Source organism: Rattus norvegicus, chromosome 9 (assembly GCF_036323735.1).
Source record: "Rattus norvegicus strain BN/NHsdMcwi chromosome 9, GRCr8, whole genome shotgun sequence".
NCBI lineage: Eukaryota > Metazoa > Chordata > Mammalia > Rodentia > Muridae > Rattus > Rattus norvegicus.
The window spans coordinates 73,768,349-73,789,900 of record NC_086027.1 but is presented as its reverse complement, the minus strand read 5'-3'; the positions used below and the strand labels follow the sequence as shown (position 1 = coordinate 73,789,900).

Genomic DNA, 21,552 nt, shown 5'->3' with positions numbered 1-21,552 from the left:
AGTCTCAGGAGGGGAGGACTGTGGCTGTTGAGGGCTGCTTGTGACACTACCCTATAATCCTGGGGTTGAATTTGCTACAAGCCCTAAGTTGTATCCTCCAACCAGCTGGTCATTTTATCTGCTTGTGTCTGACGACCTTGTCAGGCTCAGTTAGTTTAAATCTTTGGTGAGGAAAAAGAATGCAGTTTACTGGGTCTCTCCAGCTTCATGGGCATGTATAATGTATTGATGGGTAAAAAAAAAAAAAAAACTAGAGAAGCCAGTTAAGCCCAACACTTCTGGAGTCTGTGGCAGGAGAAGCAGAGTTTGAGGCTAGCCTGGACTCAATAGCTAGACCTGTCTTAAGAAAGGAATAAGAACAGATGGACGGAGTGGGAGGCCCTGCTAACTTTTATCATTTGAGGAGATGACTTAAGTCTGACTGACTGTGGCAAGGAAAAGGAATGGGACATGTGAACAGTAAAGAGGATCAACTTGGGGACAGCTGGAGTATAAACCGATAAGAAAAGAAAGACCCACCGTCTGAGTGCCGCTTCACCTTCCTGCCTTTTCTCAATAACCAGCTCCACCTTGTCCAGCAATGACACTCCGCCTCCTCAAAACATGGCAGAGCTTCTCAGATGGAGGTCTTTCTTCTCTGAGCCCATTAGTTGAACTTGTTGAAGTATCAGGACAGACAGTACCTCTTAGAACATGGATTATTAATGTGGGATTGTGAAAATAACATCATGATTTTGAAAGTTCCCATTTTTGCCAGCTGGTGGTGATGCGTGCCTTTAATCCCAGCACTTGGGAGGCAGAGGCAGGCAGAGCTCTGAATTCAAAGCTAGCCTGGTCTACAGAGTGAGTTCCAGGACAGTCAGGGTTACATAGGCAAACCATGTCTCAAAAAAAAAAAAGTCCTGATCGTTTAGATAGAGACACATCTGTAGTTGAAATGGAATACTTTCAGACAATCTAGGAAAATAATGAAATACAAATTGAGTTAAAGAGGTAGAGGTGACAAAACAAAACCATAGAAACTTGGAGTGAGTGTGTGTGTGTGTGTGTGTGTGTGTGTGTGTGTGTGTGTGTGTGTGTGGTGAATGCATATGTTTGTGGATACACTTTTGTATGTGTATATGGAGACCAGAGACCAACAACATCACGAGCCTTCCTCTGTCTCTTTCCACCTTGTCTTTTGAGACAGGCTTCTCACTGAATCTGAGCTCACTGCTTTGGCTAGACTGGCTGGCCTGCAAGTCCTCACCAGCCCCTGAGCGTAGGGGTTACAGATCTGCACCCCTGCCTGGCTTTTTACTTGAGTGCTTGGGATCCAAACTCAGGCCCTCATTTGTATTTACCTACTGAGGTATCTCCCCTCCCAAATGCTTTTTGAAGCTGAATGAATAATCTTCACTTTTTACATGTCTTTGATGGTGTTTGAAATTTTCCATAATGGAATATTGAAGGTCAAGCTTGAGAACTTGGACTAAGTAAGTATGGCTTTTAATGTATGACTGGGTTTAACCTGACAAAGAATATGGAAAGGGCTAAGAGACCCAGAAAGCTATGGAATAGCCAGGAAGGAGGCAGACTGACTCTTGATGAAGATGGATGTCATGGGAATGGAAACTTTTTGGAGAACTGATGAGGAAATAATGGTAAAGAGGAACTCTGATGAGCAGGGCTGCAGAAGTCAGTCAGGTGCTGGCAGGAGAGTTCTCCCTTCCTCTTTAGTTAGTCATGGTTCTGATACACTGCTGTGGGGAGGACCAGGAGAAGAGGAAAGAGACCTTTATTAAGAGGAAGTGAGCCAGCTCTGACGGTCAGCAGTGATGCTAGGCGGTGGGGAGTACAGGCCGTGGGCGAGCTTGCTTGCTTCTTAGTTTTAGGAAGAAATTCTGTGGTTGCTTCATTATGAAAAGTGTGGATTATGGTGATTTTTTAAAAAAAATGTTTCTGCATTTTCAGGAAAATGGTATAAATCTTTTTATTGATCTATCTGAATCATTTGTATTCATTAAGATTGAAATTTTGAACACTTTAAAACGTATGTATAAATTAAATGAGTTAAAATCATAAGATCTAAGGAAAACTCTAACTATGGCAAAATAACGAGTTCAAATTTCTGTGTGTGTGTGTGTGTGTGTGTGTGTGTGTGTGTGTGTGTGTATTTGTCACTAGCAAAAAATATTTAAAATAAACTTCAGATCAAATAGAAAGTCATAGTTGCTAGAAATCAGAGAGACATGGTAGTTCCCCAATCCCCATATAGTTAAAGATGGTTAATCCTTCAAGCACAAAATGTAAGAGAATATGATATGGACACAGCTAATCTGAGAAAGGAATAGCTTCCTGAGGAGCTTCCCAGCCTCTCCTGCCTTCCTGACTTGTTTATTAGTTGTTGGGAGACAGGCTTTTTCATGGCAGCCTAAGCTGGCCTCAGACACAGTGATATTCCTGGTTCCACTTTGTGCAGGCTCGAGCCTGGAGGAGAACAAAGATACAAATTCCTGTTGGGTGGGGAGGCAGTGTTGGAGCACACTTTACTTTAGTACCCTGGAGATTTCCTAGTGAGAGTCCTTGTCCCTTCCATGTGACCTGTCGTCTACTTCTGAGCATGTACCTCAGAAAGGAGGGAACATGGTCTGCTGTGCCTCCGTGCTGAGGCCTAGTTATAGTCCAGCTTGGAATTCCCAGCAGCACCAGTAAAAGGCTCAGGAAAGAAAGACAAGGAGGTGGTAATTTCTGTCTAAAAGCAAGAGATGTGGTTTCTGCCTCACTCAAGGTCTCATAGCTGAGCTGCCAGGTCACAGGAGGGCTGAGCAGGACACACAAGCCTAATTCTGACTGTGAGAAGGCAACCTGATGGAACTCAGAGGGCACAGGGGGCAGCAGTGCCACCCGCAGCCTGCCTCCTGCCTTCTGCGCTGTCAGGAGAGGGTGCCCGAGAGTCGGCGCCCATTATCCCTTTCTACAAAGGGACAAGTGTAGCTTATGAGAAATAATGGTATTTTAGTTACTGCAGAAACAGGAATGAATTAACGTTACAGAGATGTAAAGCAGCTGAAACAGGCCTTTTTCCCATTCTCATCTCTCCTTTCCTCTGGTGGTTTGGCATTTTAAGATGAGAGCTAGCTAGTCTGTCCATCTGTCTGTTCTTCCTTCCTTCCTTCCTTCTTTCCTCTTCTTTCCTCCTTCCTTCCTTCCTTCTTCCCTCCTTCTTTCCTTTTCACTTTGCAAGTGTGATCTGTCTTCAGATCTCTTTGCAAGAGTGACTCTGTCTGTGGCTGTGTGTGGAATGTATGTCTCCTATGGATACTCTTTCCTGGCAGACCAAGGCCTCAGGAGACCAGGCATGGCAGCCCTCAGGAAATAGGCAGAAGGATCTTAGTTTGAGGCTACCCTCGGCTACAATAAGAGAGCCTGTCTCAAGAACTAAACTTTCAGGAGGTCTCTGTATTGACAGTCCCTTTTATTATAGTATGACATGGTATTTTGTGAGAGTTATCACAGATTGAAGATGCTGCGACTTGATAAATTTGCAAGTGAGGGGAAGGGAGAGACAAGGATGTGAAGTGATTATGGCTCTCGTGGACTAGATATTGTGCTAGAACTTTACTTCTAATTTAACAAGTACTCTTCTTGTTTTTCATTTTTTATTTATTTAAGACAAATACTTGCTTGTAGTATAGGCAGGCATGGTTCTCAATGCGTAGCAGGGTATCCTTAGACTCGAGCTCCATGATCCTCCTGCCTCAGTTTTTCTAGTGCTGAGATGACAAATATATACCTGTACCCACCTAACAATATTGCATTTACTGACGATCTGGTTTGTAGTGATAAGGTATTGTCAAGTGTACTGTACTGTAGAAAGGAAAAGAGATCTTATTTCATTAATGAAGATACACTTTAAAAATAAAATTTAAAATATTGTTTGGACATTAAATAGCTTACAATAATATAGTCTGATAAAAGCCTGTGATAGAAGAATAATATTGTAGGGCTACCTGATGCTGACCACTGCTGTGTGTCTATCAGTAAGATGAGGGGAGGTGAGAGAAGTCAGGAGGAAAGTGAAGTATGTGGTCGCTTACTGAAGCAGCGGGACAGAACCTCATAAGCACAGTAGACTCAGAGAGGAAACTGCCACCTGAGACTCTCCTTGAAGGCGATGTAGCAGAGGCAAGGGTAGAGATGGTGCTATCTTGAGGGCTCCTGGGCTTGCCTGAGGAACAGGAGTTTCTAGGCAGCACAGCTTACACCGTTTCTCTTCTCCCCTTCTGGCTTCACCAGCCTAGGAAAAGACAGGAATATAAGCAAGGAATTAGCTTGTGTGCAGGAATGTGCTCTTGTGTTTTGGAGCTCTATAGAATTTACATAGAAAGGGAGGGACCTGGCAATGTGACCAATGTACAGGGCATGCGGGCTCTGTTCACAGTGCCCGGGCCGCCTCTGTGTCCCCTCATGTGTACATTGTATACTCTGTATGTACTCTTGTACTTGTTCATTACCTCAGGGTAAAACATTTCCTAGATAATACGTCTTACCAGTTAGATGCCACCCTGGAATGTCACTATTTTGTTTCATCTGAACCAGGAAGATGTCTCGCGCACACACACACCCCGCCCCCTGTGATAAGTTTCATGTGCCTGCCTTCTCATAATTAATTAATACTTGACTTTTCTTTTCTTCTTTCTAGAACACAAGCAGACATTCCCAAACATACTGAAGAAGGGTTATCTGGAGATCAGGAAGAACCATGACAGTTACTGGCAAAGCTGTTATGCAGAACTCTCACCCTACAACTTAAACTTCTACAGCCTCGATAGCAGTGGGAATCAGAACCTTTATGCCACGTACCAGCTTTCCCACTTCCAGAGCATATCTGTTTTAGGCAATCTGGAGGCCAGGATGGTAGACACTGTTCTCTACGACAATTCTCAGCTGCAGCTAAAGGCAGAGTCCCCGTGGGAGGCGTTGGACTGGGGGCAGAAGCTCTGGGAAGTTGTACATGCTGCTGTGCCCAATTACATGGCACGGCAGGAGGAGAAGGCAAACTCTCCAGGACTTGGTCATCATGTTGACTGTGCACAGAACCACTGTTTACAGAAGAAATCTAGTGGGCTGCTGGCCTCCCCTGTCTTGGATAGCCCCAAACAGTACCAAAACATCCTGAAATCAGGGACACTCTACAGACTGACTGTCCAGAACAACTGGAAGGCCTTTACATTTGTGCTGAGCAAGGCCTACCTTATGGCTTTCCACCCTGGCAAGCTAGACGAAGATCCCCTCCTGAGCTACAATGTAGATGTGTGTCTGGCTGTGCAGACAGACAACCTGGATGGTTGTGACTCTTGCTTTCAAGTCATTTTCCCTCAGGATGTCCTCCGCCTCCGGGCTGAGACCCGACAGAGGGCTCAGGAATGGATGGAGGCTCTGAAGACAGCAGCTAATGCTGCAAGGAGCTCCGAGCAAAACCTGCAAGTCACACTGAGAAACAAACCCAAGGATCAGCTCGGTGGCCATGAACTGCGGAAGAACAAACGCCAGTCCGTGACCACCAGCTTCCTGAGCATCCTGACTACGCTGTCTTTGGAGCGAGGACTCACTGCTCAGAGTTTCAAATGTGCAGGTATGGACTCAGAAGCTCGCACTGGAGCTTCCCCAAGCCCTGTGATGGCAATTCACCTTTAAACCCCAACAGGGACTCTGCCCCACTCCCCCAAAATAAAATCTGAGTGGTGCACAGGAGGTGAAGACAGGTTGAGAGCTCCTGTGGGCTAAGTATCAAGTCTGCCAGGGCTACTGTGCTACAGTGCGAGACCTTATTTCAAAAATAACCCAACCCAAACCAAACAGAATCCGTCCATCCTGATACCCTCTGGCACTGTAAATAGAAGTCGCCATGCTGTACCTCAGGGAATCAGAGTGACTTGGCCAAAGCCTGAGCAGAATGGAATTTAGGCTTCCTGAGTCAGCCTTCTTGAGAAAAGATCACTCTGACAGTGTACGTCATAGGTTGCATCCCAGCTAAGTACTGACACTCCTTAGGCAAGGCAGACGTTCCTGGTTCACAGCTGAAGTTATCACGACCTGTCAGATCCCGTTACAGTAGAATCTGTAGAAAGTCAGCATTGAGGGCAGTGGAGATGGCTAAAAGGAGGCTAAACAGTGGTGACTGCTGAGATAGGAGAGAAGCCCAGTGTCCCTGGAAGCCAGTGTAAGGTTGACACAGAGTGACACAAGCTCAGCGTCTGCCACAGTCTAAACTCTTGTGATTCCTCTATATCCTCATTCTCCTCACCCCCATAAACACTGAAATAGGAAGAGAAAGGAGTGAAAAGGCCTCCCCGCAAACCAGATTTGTCCATCTACTAAGCTAAATTAAAGTTACCTCTCTTCCATCAAACCCCCAGTTTATGCTAACTCAACACAAAGACAGATTAATTGGAAGCCCAATTGAGAAGTTTTAAATTGAAGCATTTAGAGACATACAAGTGTGATGTCTCAAGTGGGTGAGAACAAGGAGCTCACCACCAGTCAGCGCAGGTTTCATACTCCGTTCTTGCCCTGCATTGCAAAAAGCAAATGGTGGTGGTCAGAATGGAAACCCACTGCAGTCACGATGGCCAACTTTGTATTGGAAAACAGTGGACTTTAAGGAGGGGCTAAATGACTGTGCATAGCAGCTTTCAGTGGGGTTGGCAAAAGGAGAAACTCTGAGCCAGCACAGAAGCTACAGGAGGTAGTGTGTGTCTGTCTGTATGACAGAGCAGACTTTGTGCTGAATCACTTAGCTACTTTTGGAAGTGGTTTTGATAAGAAAATACTACTTTTAATTTGCCTTGCTTTTTTGTTTTTTACTTATTTTAGGAACTGTTAGCATTTCAGTGTCTTTTTGGTACATGTATTATATATTTCAGAATTCAGGCATTCAACAATACTATACTAATTGTTTACAAGATAGGCATTCTGAATTCATAATATACTTGTATGACATTACATTGCTGATAGAGTCTGTAAATTTCTTGTTACTGGAAAATAGGAGACTAACCCAGCCTTGTTCTCGACGTGGTCACTGGCTCTGCCTTAAGAGACTGTATAGTAAGAGAATGAAGAAAGCCTTGTGTGGGCTGCGAAGGCTGCCATTCAGTTAGCACTTCTCACCTGTCTCTCAGTTTGCTCCTCAAGGATTATGTGTTGCCCATGTGTGGCATTGCACTGAGAAAAGGGAGTGTTGGAGAGCAAGCCCAGCGCATCTAAAGTTGGAGAGAGAGAAACGGGAAAGGCAAAGAGAGGAGACGAGGCACAGAGAAGGAAGTGAAGTAGAAGAGGGAAAGTGTTACATAACGGGCAAGGCGTTCTGGCAGTGTCGTCACCCAGTTCCCTGTGATAGGATGTCTCCCTTGGCTGTCTAAATCCGGAGCTTGATAAATCTGGATTGTTGGAGGGTGGCTGACAGGGGCGCTTGGGCAGCCCAGGCACAGGGTAACAAGTGTAGTATGGGTTGCTCTGCTCATCTGCTGCCTCGGGCTTTGGTTTGGCACTCCAGTTGGGTGCAGGTGCGTTTCATTAGGGTAAACTAACTTACATAAATAATGTACAATGTAGCACATTCCAGAATAAAACCAGTTCTGTTTCATCATCCCTTTTCCATTAGTGGTATTCACTCGCTTCACAACTTGTGTGCTTTGCCGGCCTTTGCATCCGAGTACTAAACAGGGAAGGAAGGTTGGTTTCCTGCCTCAGGTTGGGAATTATTCTCTGTGTCCTGTAGGGGGCAGAGTCTCAAAAGAAAAAGAAAAGGAAAGAAGAAAAGAAAAAACCGTGTTAGACAAACCTGAATATTTTTTAAATTAGTTGGAGGTTGTGGTATCAGAAGTTGTTAAAACAGATGGCCCTTTTAAGGATCCATGTTTCTCCCAGGATTGGTCATTTCAATCACTTGCTTTGCTTTTTGTAACTGTCCTCCTGGTGACACAGACTGGATGGAAAAGCAGCTAGAGCTCTCCAGGATGTCAGTCAATCAATCAGTCCAGCACACTGGACTTTGTGGATTCTTTGGGAAGCAAATTCACGGATGATCATGGCTTTAGTGCATCTCTTTGGACTGTTAAGTTTTTAACATCTACTTAGTCTCTCCCTCATTAAATATTTTGGATGAATACGTGTTAGGCGGAAGGTTGCACTGAGTAGGCTCTCTATTCTGTTGTCATTTGGTTACTATTCAGAAGAGCCGCAAATATGGCTTTTACATACATAAAATATGGACGGTTGGCCCTCTTTCACTAAATTCTTTCTCTAAGTGAAGACTTCTTAGGTCGCCTAAGTTTTAAACAGTTCCTACAGAGGAAATGGGGCGTGACCACACCAGGACGCCTGAGGGTATGGTTCTGAAGCTATATGCTGAGCCGTAACTGCACAGCTCCTGGCTCCTGCTAGACTTAGGATAGATGTGTCTGAAGCTGCATAGCTTCCTCTCCAGCTCTGTGGCAGCTAAGGAAGCTCTTGCTATGAGAACCTAACCATGTTCGTGCCTGTCTTCCAGGGACCCCTGAGCTTGCCTGTCCCACTTCCTGACATCTAAGAACCCATTCCTATACTCGTTTGATTATTTTCTGCTTGCCCAGTACTTGGGTGTGCCTGATGTCAGAGCTTTAGAAATGTGGTTGTAGCCCCTTTTCTCATTAGATTGTAGGCAGCTAGGAAAGCCAAATTGCATTTATTAAATAATTACTTCGGTAACTGCCCAAAGGAGGCCACAGCCAGATTCACAGACATGACAGCCACATTCTAGATTCCAGAGCCTTCAGAGGTAGATAGTGCCAGGTAGGACTGTAGAAGATCACTTCTGGACTATAAAAAAAAGGCACTTGATGCAGCTAAACTTCATGTTTGACGATGACATCACAGAGTTCTTGAGCAGAGCAGTGCATTCTGGGCAAGGTGCTGCAGAACTGTGATTTGGGGATGCTTTAATATCACCTCTGTGGAAAGTTCTGCAATAGAAAATGAGGTGTGTTTCTATAGTGAAACTGCGGGCTGGAATTCAGAATTGTATTTGACAATGAGGAATCTGTGATGTTAAAATATCAATGCTTAAAAGGTGACTGTGCAGTTTATTAAAATATTTATGAAGCAAACAGCCATAAGTGGTTCTAAATTTGGTTATTCATCACTGCTGTATAAATTAGACTAAAAACAACGCGCTTGTTTTCCTTAGGAATGTGACGTGTGTACCTACTCAGCAGATATATAGTTTTCTTGGAGTTTCCAGTAATTTCCCAGCAATTAAGAAACCTAGCAATTGGTTGGGGATTTAGCTCAGTGGTAGAGCGCTTGCCTAGCAAGCGCAAGGCCCTGGGTTCGGTCCCCAGCTCCAAAAAAAAGAAAAAAAAAAAAAGAAACCTAGCCATTGGGTTGGGTAGCTTGAAGAGCCTGTGACTGAGGTGTGATGGGGATGCAGTGCTCACCTTCAGAACTGCTCCTCATGTGACTCTTCTGTAACCTGGATGTGACTTGAATGGCCCACTCAGGCCAGTGCTCAGGGGTGGAACTGAAGTTGAGTGAGCCCAGGGAGTCCTCCTGTGCTTCCCTCTGCCCTTTTTATGGCTTTGTCCCCTGGCTGCTGTTTAACCTCTGGGGACTGTTGTTGGTGATTGTGCATCTCGGGCATCAAGAGCTGTTACTTTCCTTTTTCTTCCCCTCCAGCCCTTGGGAGGGGGAAAACTCAAAGGGGGGAAAAGTTTTGCTGTGAATTCTTCAGCCATTTAGTGCAAATTCCTGTAATTACCGGCATTGTGTCTTCTCTGAATGGCACATAATACAGCAGAAGCCATTCCTAATTGAGACCTTACAGGAGGTACAAATCCCTTCTTTGTTCAGCCTGACAAATTAGTGCCAGAAAGTGGCAGGGTCCGAATGGGAATCAAAGGCAAGAAGCACAAAGATGGGACTTAAGGCTACAGTAATAACCCTCTCTTGTCCTGAAGGGAAAAAGTAATGACCAATGAAAATGAAGGCTTTTTTACCCCGTGTGTGTCTGTGTGTGTGTGTGTGTGTGTGTGTGTGTGTGTGTGTGTGTGTGTGGTGTTGTTGTTATAAATTCCCTTGACATGACAGCACCTCTGGGCTGCTCTATTTATTTAGCAAAAGTGATTAAATAGTAATACGACAGGGTAGCCCATTGTTTCCCGGGGAACCCCCATCTCACAGACCCCTGTTGCCTTGGCTAATTGATTGACAATGAACCTCTGAGAAAGCAGTTTGTTGTTGGACCTGGGATGTGGAGCATCCCTGCACCCTGCTGTGTGCATGCACAGTTGGCTCATTTCTGTGTGAACTGTACTCCAGTTTTTTCTTGCCTCACCTTACTGCTTCTTTCTCCCTTTGCTCCCTTTCTGCCTTGCATTACTTCTCTGCTCTCCTTTTCCTCCCCAACACAGACAAGCAGGTAGAGGAGAATTAGAATTTTGGTACAGGCTTTGGAGAGATTTATCTTTGGGATCAACTCTCCATCCCTGCTGAGGGTAAGATAGAAAACAGTAGACAACGAGGGAGGGAAGGGATTGCAGGTGCTTTCTGGCAGTTTTTAACGTGTGGGAATGGTGGACTGGAAGTAGTGTTCGCTCTAAGATTTTTTCCCCCTAAAATTTCTTGTTCAATTCCTTGAAGAGGAAAAAAAGTCCTTACACCAATAGCATTTACGTTTTGGGGGAGGGGGAGTTTGGAGCCAGAAACAAACCCCTTTTTCAGTGGTTCTCAGTTCCTGAGAAACCAGACTTAATTACTTGAAGATCAGATCTGGCTGTTTGTTGGTGTAAATCAGGACCTTAAGGATGCTGGAAGCTGTGGGAAGATGACTAAAGGCCTCTAGGCAGATAATTAATGGCCCCCTGTTATATATGCTCAACTAGCTAAGCTGAAGATAAATCCCTAATTTAACTCTGTTACAGCTGCAAAAACAAATCATTGTAAGCCCTCAGGAAAGCAAAATATGTTAAACAAACAGTATCGACCTCGCTAATACCACATGGCATTTCATGTGATAACGGAGGGCATATTTCTGGCAAGTGCCTGTTTTATGGCATCGTTTAGACATAAAGGATACCTTCACCTAGCAATACAAGCATCCCGATAGAAAGTATAGACAGGCTAATTACTCATTCCGTAGCTACCAGTTTGGAAGGAAGCAACAATTCTTTCTGCCTTGGGCCTCATCAGTTACTTATTGGCCTTGAAGTAAATCCTGCAAGGTGGTAATTGTTGAGAAAGAGACATTGAATCTGGCAGCTGATTGTGTGCGTGAATCTACTTAAAGCAAGATCTCTTGGTTCCCAGGTGCAAAGAGGAGCAGTTATGTATCTTACTCTTAGGGGGGAAAGAGTATAAACGTGTTAGGGAAGATTTGGTTTCACCCTGTGTGAAAAATTAGGGGGTAATTTGGTGTGCCAAAGTGACATGTCTTCTAAGGAAGTGACCTCGGAAACCAAAAGGAAGAGAGTTTTTGTTTGTGTTTGCTCTCCTTTTATTTGCTGCTGCTTCAGATTTGTCTCCCTTTCGCTAGGAATAGTAATAAAGCAAAAATTTATTTGATTAGTTTATTTGAAAGTGTATTCCATTAGTGTACAGAATTAGAGGAAGAAAAACAAGGAAGAAAAATGCAAATTATCCTCCAAGGCATAGAATTGGCTTGAATAAATAAAAAGCACCTAATCTGATATTTCGTTGTCATGTTGTCCAGATTATCTCATTACTGTTTTGTGTTGTGGTTTCTTATACAAAGGAGAGATCACGGGGTTGGGGATTTGGCTCAGTGGTAGAGCGCTTGCCTAGCAACCGCAAGGCCCTGCGTTCGGTCCCCAGCTCCGAAAAAAAAAAAAAAAAAAGAAAAACAAAACAAAGGAGAGATCACTAGGGTTTTGGGCCTGTGCATATGCATGTCTGTGTGTGCGCTAAATGACTAAATTTTATTTTTCTAACCTTGAATATGAACACAAATGTTGCTTGTAGTAAAAAAATCTTCAAGTAGACTTTCTATTTATTTATTTATTAGATTTACTTATTTATTTTATGTGAGTAGTGTACATTACAGATGGTTGTGAGCCACCATGTGGTTGCTGGGGATTGAACTCAGGACCTCTGGAAGAGCAGTCAGTGTTCTTAACCTCTGAGCCATCTCTCCAGCCCTAGAATTTCAATTTTAATGTCATGTCAACAAATATTTAGAAGGGAGAAACCATATTTATTTATTTATTTATTAAATTTATTAAAACTTTATTAAAAACCTTCCATGTATTACACACACTCTCCCAGGATCCCATGGTACAACAGAAGTGACGTGCAGGCTGCACCATCCAAAGTTGTGCAGAAGGCCCTTCCCTCAAATGTGGTGAAGGTAGTGGAGGGAATGCTCAAGAGAATGAGTGTAGGCGGCACTGACTTGAGACCCTTGCAAGAGAATCCCCATTGTGATTTGAAAGCTGAAGAGTTAAAGTGGCTTTCCATTTTAGACTTGGTTTTTAACCCCCAGGAAAATCTTCTTGGCTTTTATTACATCTAGTATAGATGATATTGCATGCCCATTACGCAGTAGGTACCATGTGAGGCAAAAGAAAGATAGAGGTGTGGCCCAGGATTTAGTTGGTTGTTGTTGAGGATGTACAAAGGGAAATGAGGCTACTAGATAGGAGGTCAGCTCTCCTATGTAGTGCTTGGTGCTTACAAAGACATCCGGCATCTGGCCTAATCCCCAACACTGTGAAACTGAGGTTATCAGAGGTCACAGTTATGTTGTTGTGTGAATGACTGGCAGTTTTACCCAAGCATTGCTGGCTGATAGGTCCATGTCTGTCCAGGAAGATTCAGAGTTTATTAAGGACAAACCCTGGAGTCCTGCCTGGGTTCCCAGTTCTTCCCTAGACAAATTTCTCAGTGCTTTCATTTTTCTCATCTCAAATGTGAGAATATAGTCACATCCACCTTATTACTTTGAGTGCAGATAATTTGAATTTAGGGGCTTAGAACAGGGCCTGGCACCTAGTAAGGCTGGCTTTTATTAATATTTGCCCACATATGATAATTGTTCTAATAGAGATCACATAAATGTATATATATACTACAGTCACAGCTATCACAAAGCCCAGTTGAACCACTAAGATGTAAAAGGACAGAACTGAGCAAGTCAAGCCAGAGAAGTGGCTGAAGACAAATGAGACGAGACTTAGAGCGATGGGTACCCAGCCTTGTACTCATATTCCAAAAACTGACTGCAGAGATGGAGGGCAGAGGAAACTTGACCAGCAGTAGTCCATGTAGGTATACGGATGAGACAACTGGAAACCAGCACTGGGTCTGCTTTGGCTCCATCAAAAGCATTTACAAAACAGGCCCCAGAAGGAAGCCTATCTAGCTGGTGGACAGCTGGTAAAGGCACCTGCTGCAGGGCTTGCCCACCTGAGTTAAGTTAGAGCTCGTGACCCACAGGTCAAAAGAGAACAGACTTCTGACCTCCACATGTGCACTGTCACTCCAACACGCCACACGAGGGGATACATACAACGTAAACTTTTTTTAAAAGAGATATCCTTAATGCCCCTTGTCCTGGCCAGACCACATCTGGACTTTTCAGTTCGGGATGTTGCTCTTTAAGAGTAAACACCCACATCTGTTGACATAGAAGATGGAGGAGATACTAAAATCAGTGTACACATGTGATCGGAAGAGGGAGGACAGAGTACTGGATAGTTGAAAGCTGCCGCTTACGAAGTAGGCTCACTTAGTGTAACTCCATTTGACTAATGTCACAGAACCACCGCAAGTGGGTTGGACTTCCTGTGGCCAAGGGAGAAAATGAGCAGAGGCCTGTCTAGCAGGATTAGAAAACCTCAAATTCCAGTTGTCAGGATACCTAGATTGAAGGCTGGAGAGATGGCTCAGAGGTCAAGAGCACTGACTGCCTTTCTAGAGTTTCTGGGTTCAATACCTGGCACCTACATGACAGCTCAGATGATCTTTAACTCCAGTTCCAGGGGTCTAGTACCCTCATAGGGATGCTCTGGACACCAGGCATACATGCACCAAAACATCATATACACAAAACAAATTTAAAATAAAAACATTGTTTAAAAAGATACTTAGATTTGTGAGTTTGTCTCTCTGTAAGACAGATCTATTAACCCAGGCCTTCTGCAAATGTTTATTGAGCCCCTACTAAGTTCTGAGCACCGTGCTCGGCATACAGAAACAAGACAGCCCTATTTTGTGTAAGTAAATTATAACACAATTAAATTGAGACCTTCAGTTCTTTCTACACCCTCCCCAATGTTCTTGCTCTATACAGTCTGTTTTCTCTCATATCCTGTTATTTTTTTAGTGTCTCTGGTTTAGACATAAATGAGATTAATGTCTTCCATTTAACCACCATTTAATAAAACCTTTTTCCTTTGGTAAAGAGAACTTATGCCAGTAGGAATATCAATTGGAAACGACGGATGGTGGGAATCCTTTTCCTGGCTCTGATGTCTGTCATTGTATAAATTACTTTCTATCTTTTTTAGAGTCTTAAGTTTCTAGGTCTAGGAAAAAAATCTTATGGTAGCAAGAATATGAACACACACTGAAATAACATGAGTCTATGAAGAACAATGTTATATAATTTGTATTTTAAACTATTTCACATCCTGAAATTCAAGGAGATTTGATCACTTTATGTACGTAGGCCGTTTGATTTTATAGGTTATAAATTTGCCTTTTTGATTTATTCCTTGTATTTTCATCACAGAAGTCACATGTATCTCTTTGATGTATTTCAGAAGAAAGAGATGATTTTGAATTTCAGAAGACAGGGATCTTTTGATAGACCTTCCTGAGCTTCATAGGCATCTCTGTGCTTTTTTTTTTAAGCTGTTCATTTCTCTGAGTCTTTGTTGCTATACTTTGGTCTGGAAAGTTCTTGTCCCTTTTTGTAGCTTCCTTTTTGACTAACATTGTTCTCATCACGTGTTCATTTCTGCTTAAACTTCTAAAGAAAGTGTTACTGGACAGTTGGACTCCACATTGAGTTAAAAGTTTCTATTTACTGACCTTTCCCTGGGAGAGAAATTGGTCTAGGTGTGGTTTTAGGATAGACTGGGTAGGTTAAGACCCTTCTTAATTCCTACCTAGGATCTTTAAATGTCTCAGCTTCTCATGGAGCCCTAAGAGTAAGAATTCTTACTTAAGAGGCTTCCTAAAATCTGTCTAAGGTAGAAGCATAATTATATAAAAATTTGCCTTCTTTTTTATGTTTTTGGACTTAGAATTTTTCTATGTAGTTCAGGCCAGTGTTGAACTTGTGATCCTCTTTCCTTGAGCCTCACAGGTACCTAAGGATTACCCCTAAACTTGACTTTTTTTTTTTTTTTTTTGGTTCTTTTTTTTCGGAGCTGGGGACCGAACACAGGGCCTTGCGCTTCCTAGGTAAGTGCTCTACCACTGAGCTAAATCCCCAGCCCCTAAACTTGACATTTTTAATGTATCTGTAGATACGATAATCTAATAGAGCAATACCAATTTATTTCTTGAATTATTTTTTTTAAAAACTAATTATTTAATTTTTGGGGAAACATGGTCAATATGTAGTCTCAGAAATTAAACTGTGGGGGTAACTTAAAAGTTAATTTTATAGTAGGAAATATGACTTTATGCCCATATGCCTTTCTACATTGATAAATGCTAACATTGAAAATGTTTTAATGAAATCAAATCAATAAAAACCCAAAGAGCACCAAGCTCTTTCTCTTGTTTTGGATGGAAATTAGGGCGTGCTAACAAAGCAAGGGACCCTACAATCAAGGGTGGTAGCTCTGTGGGAGTCTTTTGGCTGTGGCTGTGGATATAATTCTATATTATATATACTCTGTTGAACCTCCCTGTGTATCTTAAGTGTTCTTTTTCCTAAGTCTTTCTTGACCATCTCTACCTCTGCTCCTTCCTTTTTCTCATGTCCTAGGTAGAATTGAACATCATTCTCACAAGCCACCATTGTCTACTTGTATGAACCTCTGTTACGGCCTGTGACTTTGTGTCTCACTCTTTACAGGGAAAGACCTTAGCACCCTAAGATGCCTATCAAAGATCTGTCTAACCAAGATCTATCAAAGATCTTAGTGTTCACATTAGAATCATGTGTGAGATGTAAGAAGGACTGTCTGAACCCATCATATGGCCTATTGAAGTCAGAATATGACATTTCCAAATTAACTAAATGTATATAGACTTAGAGAAAGTACTAACCTAGCTATAAAATGTTATGTTGTTGTTTGGTTGGTTTTTCAAGACAGGATTTCTCTGTGTAACAGCCCTGGCTATCCTGGAACTTGCTCTGTAGACCAGGCTTGCCTCTGCCTCCCATGTGCTGGGATCCCATGCGCGTGCGTGCGTGCGTGCGCGCACACACACACACACACACACACACACACACACACACACACACACACACCCGTAATAGACTGTTCTTAATAGGTAAATCAAACCGTCCTTTAGTTTTTCCAAGGTTGTATGAGCATATTTCTTTAAAGTGTTTCTTCTATATATATTAAGCACTTCAACCATGAAGGTATTGATTTTCTGAAAAATCTCCAGGTTTTCATGTTACCCTTATACTATGGAAGCATTCATGATATTCCATTGGGGTTCTAAACCATGATGATTTAAAGAAAGTACGGGGTAGTTCTAACTATTTACCTACATTCTGGTTTCATTTTGTCTGACATAGTTATTATTTGAATTTTGAGACAGCATTTTTTTCCCCTTAAATGATTCGCCTCAACTCCAGCCTCTTTCACTCAGATGGCCACATGAGCTCATAACTAGGCTTGCATTCCAACTTTCCTGTGTGACGTGTCAGTTGCCACGGTGTGAGCATGTTGAAGTTCAGATTGGCCCTATTTACAGGAGGTCCTATTTCCAACGTTCAGTGGCTACCCACTTGTTTGGCTTGAGTTTCAGCACTCCTACTGCATCTTGGCCTGCTCACTGGGTTTCAGACTCGTTGTCTAAGCTCTAGCACTGAGTTCATTCGTTTCATCAAAAATCGTACCTTCTCCCAGGCTTTCAGTTGATTCTCTCTGAAGAGTGCTACTCTCAGTGCTCCCCAAACTCATATTTCAGGTCAGTGCTCCAGTGCCCCTTCCTTCAGAGCACTTTTTGCAGCCCCTCAACTGCTTAGGACTTATTGAACCCTCACTGTAATGCAAGCTTAGTGGCCCTTGCTCAACTGCTCTTTGCGATTGAGATTGTAAGGTTTTGTGTAATTGTTTGCGTAGTGTATGTTTCTTGGGGAATCAGAGTGCATCACCATCTCATCACATGATCTGTTCCGAGTGAGGAAGCCCATGCCCATGCTGCACAAAAGTGCTGTTCGTACAGCAGTTCCACGTCATAGGTAAAATAGGTTGATTCATCAGTCATGTGATTGAATTCAATCTTCAGCTACTCTTTCTCCCTGGGGGTCAGGCTGACTAGAAGACTGAACTCTCTGTTCATGTGCTGGTTCTTTCTGGTGACCAGCTCTCTTCCTGAAGTCACTGAGTGGCTTTATTACTATAAACTCAGGTGATTTAATGGGCTCATGAATAGCAAAAGCATTTGTATCATTTAGGGAAAATTCCAAGAATTTTAGAAGCTCCTTGCCAGAATCCAGGGTGAAGACCACACATGCTATTATATAGCAGCTCAGGGTAGTATATAACCATTTCCAAAACCAAAATGGCAGCTGGCTGGAAGGGAGATACATGATGTATGTGGTTTCCACTCAAGAAAACAAGTAGCCCTCAGCATTCACCTGGTTCACTGTTTCAGTCAGCCGGCTTTCAACACTGACTGTAGCTGTCTAGGGGAGGAGATTTTGGGTGATATTTTTCTGGGTGCTCCTGGGGCCAAAATGCTACAGAGGCCAGCTAGAATCTACCAGCTTTATTCTGTCAACCTCCTGCAACCCTCCAGAGCACCAGCTGCTCTAATGCAGATACCAGTTTTACCTTAAAATGGTTTATTTTTTAATATATACAAAAAAAGCTAAATTACTTTTCTCTATTACTTTTAATTGAAAAGAAAATCTAATTTGCAGTGTATATACCATAGAACTAGGGTTCCAAGACTTTAGACGTGGACTGGAAGCAATTCCCAACAAGACTAGAAATCACACACACCAAAGCTTATGCCTCCCTCATTTAATTCCTATGGAGCTGAACCAAAAGCTTTGCTGAAAGTTACCATCCTTTCAAATCACCAGGCCTCTGACTTAGAGAATCGGACTTATCTTGACAGTCTTGATCTCTTTCTCCTATTTCATCAATAAAGATGTACTTCTCAAGCCCCAGACTCTTAGAGACCACACAGAGTAATAGGCACACCAGATGTGTGGCTGGGGGGCAACCAGACTCAGTAGGTAAATAATAAATTAGGAGCACAGAAGCATGGTCTCCTACTGGTAGCCTGCCACTGACTTACAACCTCAAGCCAGCCTTTCCAGTCTTGTGAGTCAGCATTATCAACACTTTGCCCCGGGGCAAGGTTTAGCTACTTTGTCTGTATACAGTTCATAGATTGTGAAATTCAAGCCAAACCAAAGTCACATATCTTAACTGAGCAATACTGTACATCGCTGTATTTTTGCCTAGAAAACATGGGGAGGTTCCTCAGTAATGTTTTAGATAAAGAGAAGTCTGTAACCTAACAATGGATAGGCCACCTTGGGAAAATGGTGTTTCTCATCCATTGTTAGGATAAGGGATTTTAGCTTGAAAGAAGGTGCCATATAATGCCAAAGGTTTCCTGACATCTCCTGAAGCTTAATCCTACCAATAATCATGCCAACATGCACATGCCAGTTGCTTTCCTCTTTCCTTCCCTACCTTGAGTGGATGCTCTCTCTGTCTGAGCCACGAAGCTTAAGGAGTTTTACAAGGCTCATAAGCACGGTCTCTCCCTTTCCCTTTCATATATTGCAAAGAAGAGCTCAGAATTGTATTGTCTAGAGATCACAGTTTTTTATTCTGTAACAAACCCTTAAATTAGATTGATTTATGCATCTGGCCACAGCTGGAATCCCTGAGATAATATCTCTTACTGCAGTAGGCAGAACACCAGCTCTCTGAGGCCAAGCTGAACATGCCTCGACCCTTCCTTTACACTCACTTGTGAGGGAGATATGTCAGATGAATGACATTTGCCACACAAGTCTGGTGATCCCCAGAACCCATGAACTGTGGGTAGAAGGAGAAAACCAACTCCCTAAAGTTGTCTTTGACTTCCTCAACTGCACAGTTGTACATGCACACCTCCATCACACAATAATACATGAATATTTAAAAACTAAACTAATCACTTGGATACCTCATTTCTTCATCTGTGAAGAGTTCTGATTAGGGGCTGAGGGAGAATTAGGGATTATTATGCTAAGAAATTATTTTTAAATGGCAGCGTGAGGACCAGAAAATAGGAATTTTCTACTTATCGGCAGTTTTAAAATTTTCCCTACCCTGTCTAAATAAAAGGATTAAATGGGGCTGGGGATTTAGCTCAGTGGTAGAGCGCTTACCTAGGAAGCGCAAGGCCCTGGGTTCGGTCCCCAGCTCTGAAAAAAAGAACCAAAAAAAAAATAAAATAAAATAAAAGGATTAAATGGCCTGCCTTTAATACCAAACATTTAGTTAAGAGATTAGCTTTGGAAATGCTCACAGATGTATTTTAAGAGAAACAGACAAACCTGGAAGTCGTAAAACAAAGGAGTAAAGGAAAGAAGCAAGGCAAGACAGTCTCCAAAACTCATAAGGCATATGGAGTTTGGTGTGGGATGAAAATGAGATCCAAGCATGGATTGATAGGAACCTGATGAAAGTCATCTTTTTCCATTTTGAGACTGTCCCTAGTACTCTTTGGGTCCACTCTCATGACTTTAATTTTATCAAATTGTTGTCATTACTGAAATAGCTCAAGTAGGCATTACTCTGAGAGATGCTGTCAGGGAAGAAGGAAGATTGTGTTTTAAAGATACTGTAAAGTTCAAAGAGAGGAGACCTCATGCAGTCTGAGGGAAGAGAAGCAGTGTTAAGAAAAGGGGGAGACGTGAGGGGAAGTCAGAGGGGACACAGTGCAATACTACATGTGATTAAGCCACAGATTGAATGAGGCTAATACAAGCAGAGGCTTCTAAATCCAAGCTGGAAGAAAAGATAAGGTCCAGAAACAGAGTAGAAACAGCTTGTTTCTCAGATAAACCAAAGGGAGAATATCAACTTTTAAGCTGCTAAAAGGTTGTTGACCTTTGAGACCAGTCACAATAGAGATGTAACTAGGAAATCACACAGAGAGAGCTAGTGGTGATTTAACAGAACAGTAAATGCCGGGGGAAGGCACTGTAGAAAGAACATAATTGGAGCATACATTGGATTCTTGGCAAGATAAAGTGTTTGGAGCAGGGCTGGGACTAAGGTAAGGTGAGCCAGGATCTTGTTTTAGCATGGGATCTTTTAGAAGACCCAAGCGAATTAAGATTAAAAAATACTCTAACATATCTTCAACATGAAAATAATGCCAAAGGTCCTGAATCTAGAGACAGGGTCAGCATTACTGTTTCTTCTTTTCTCACACTAAGCTCATCTCAGAGGAACATTCTAGTAAGGCAGCTGATTTAATAATTCGTCTTTCTCCAGCTCTCAATGTAAGTTCTTAATAGCCCAGCCTTGTCTTTGCAGGACTTCATGCCCAGTGTTACAATAGTGCCATGGAGGAGCTAAGCTCAAGGAGCAGTAACCCCTGTGGCCAGTGGTCTTCAAATAAGAGTCCTTAGTGGACAAGTGAGTCACCAAAAGGGTTAATTACTGAAGAAAAGACCCCAAAGTTACAAGCAGGTTGTCTAAAAGACAAGGGGCAACATGACAAGACCTCTTTTGCGTGGCACTTGTTTTACCAAGCAGCTTGAGTAAGAAAATAAAGCTTGTAGAAGGGCTTTCTCCACTTCCTGGTAGAAGTTATAGCCATTGCTGGCACAGGAAATGATTAAGTTGGGTGAGTATAGCGACCTCTGATTTTACTCTCCTGTTTTTACTGGTGCAGGTTTTGGCAATAATGCTGTCACTTTAGCACAGGCAATGCTTTGTTGTGGAGGCCTGGCCTGTGCAGCATCTCTTTCTATCCAGACTGCCTGTTCCTCTGACCCTAGGCCCTGCAGCAGTCGGGGCTCAGCACATCATGGTCATTATGAACAGACCCTCACTCATACCTTCATCCTCCAATAACTAACTGTTCCCGAGCCAAGACCCAGTCAAGTTGAAAGTGATATAAGGACCAGGTAGGTGGTTCTCTCCCCTTCTTGTCTTAGCCATAATCCTCTAAAGTTCAGACTGCCACCGCTTGAGACAGCCCTAGCAGATCCTCTGCCATTAGATCACCTTGCCCAGAGCATGGCCTCTTGTATTTTAGCTTACCATTCCAAGCGCTTTGCCAAGCCCCTCTTCTTACAATGGCACCGGGATAACCGAACACTGCGGTTTCTAAGCATGCTCTAGTTTCTGACTTAGGTCT

General features: G+C 42.9%; 1 protein-coding gene across 13 annotated transcripts in view; it reads left to right on the top strand.

Annotated features, from left to right (window-relative positions):
• The window catches only part of Plekhm3 (pleckstrin homology domain containing M3), a 159,082-nt gene that overhangs the window by 29,179 nt on the left and 108,351 nt on the right, over window positions 1-21,552 (top strand). For 12 of the 13 annotated variants that reach the window (XM_017596816.3, XM_039084591.2, XM_017596815.3 and 9 more), the window contains one exon: window positions 4,685-5,617. In XM_017596816.3, the coding sequence (XP_017452305.1) occupies window positions 4,685-5,617 (933 nt within the window). Of the gene's footprint in view, window position 1; window positions 1,476-4,684; window positions 5,618-21,552 lie in introns of those variants that run through there. The other variant, XM_039084593.2, reaches the window with a different exon arrangement.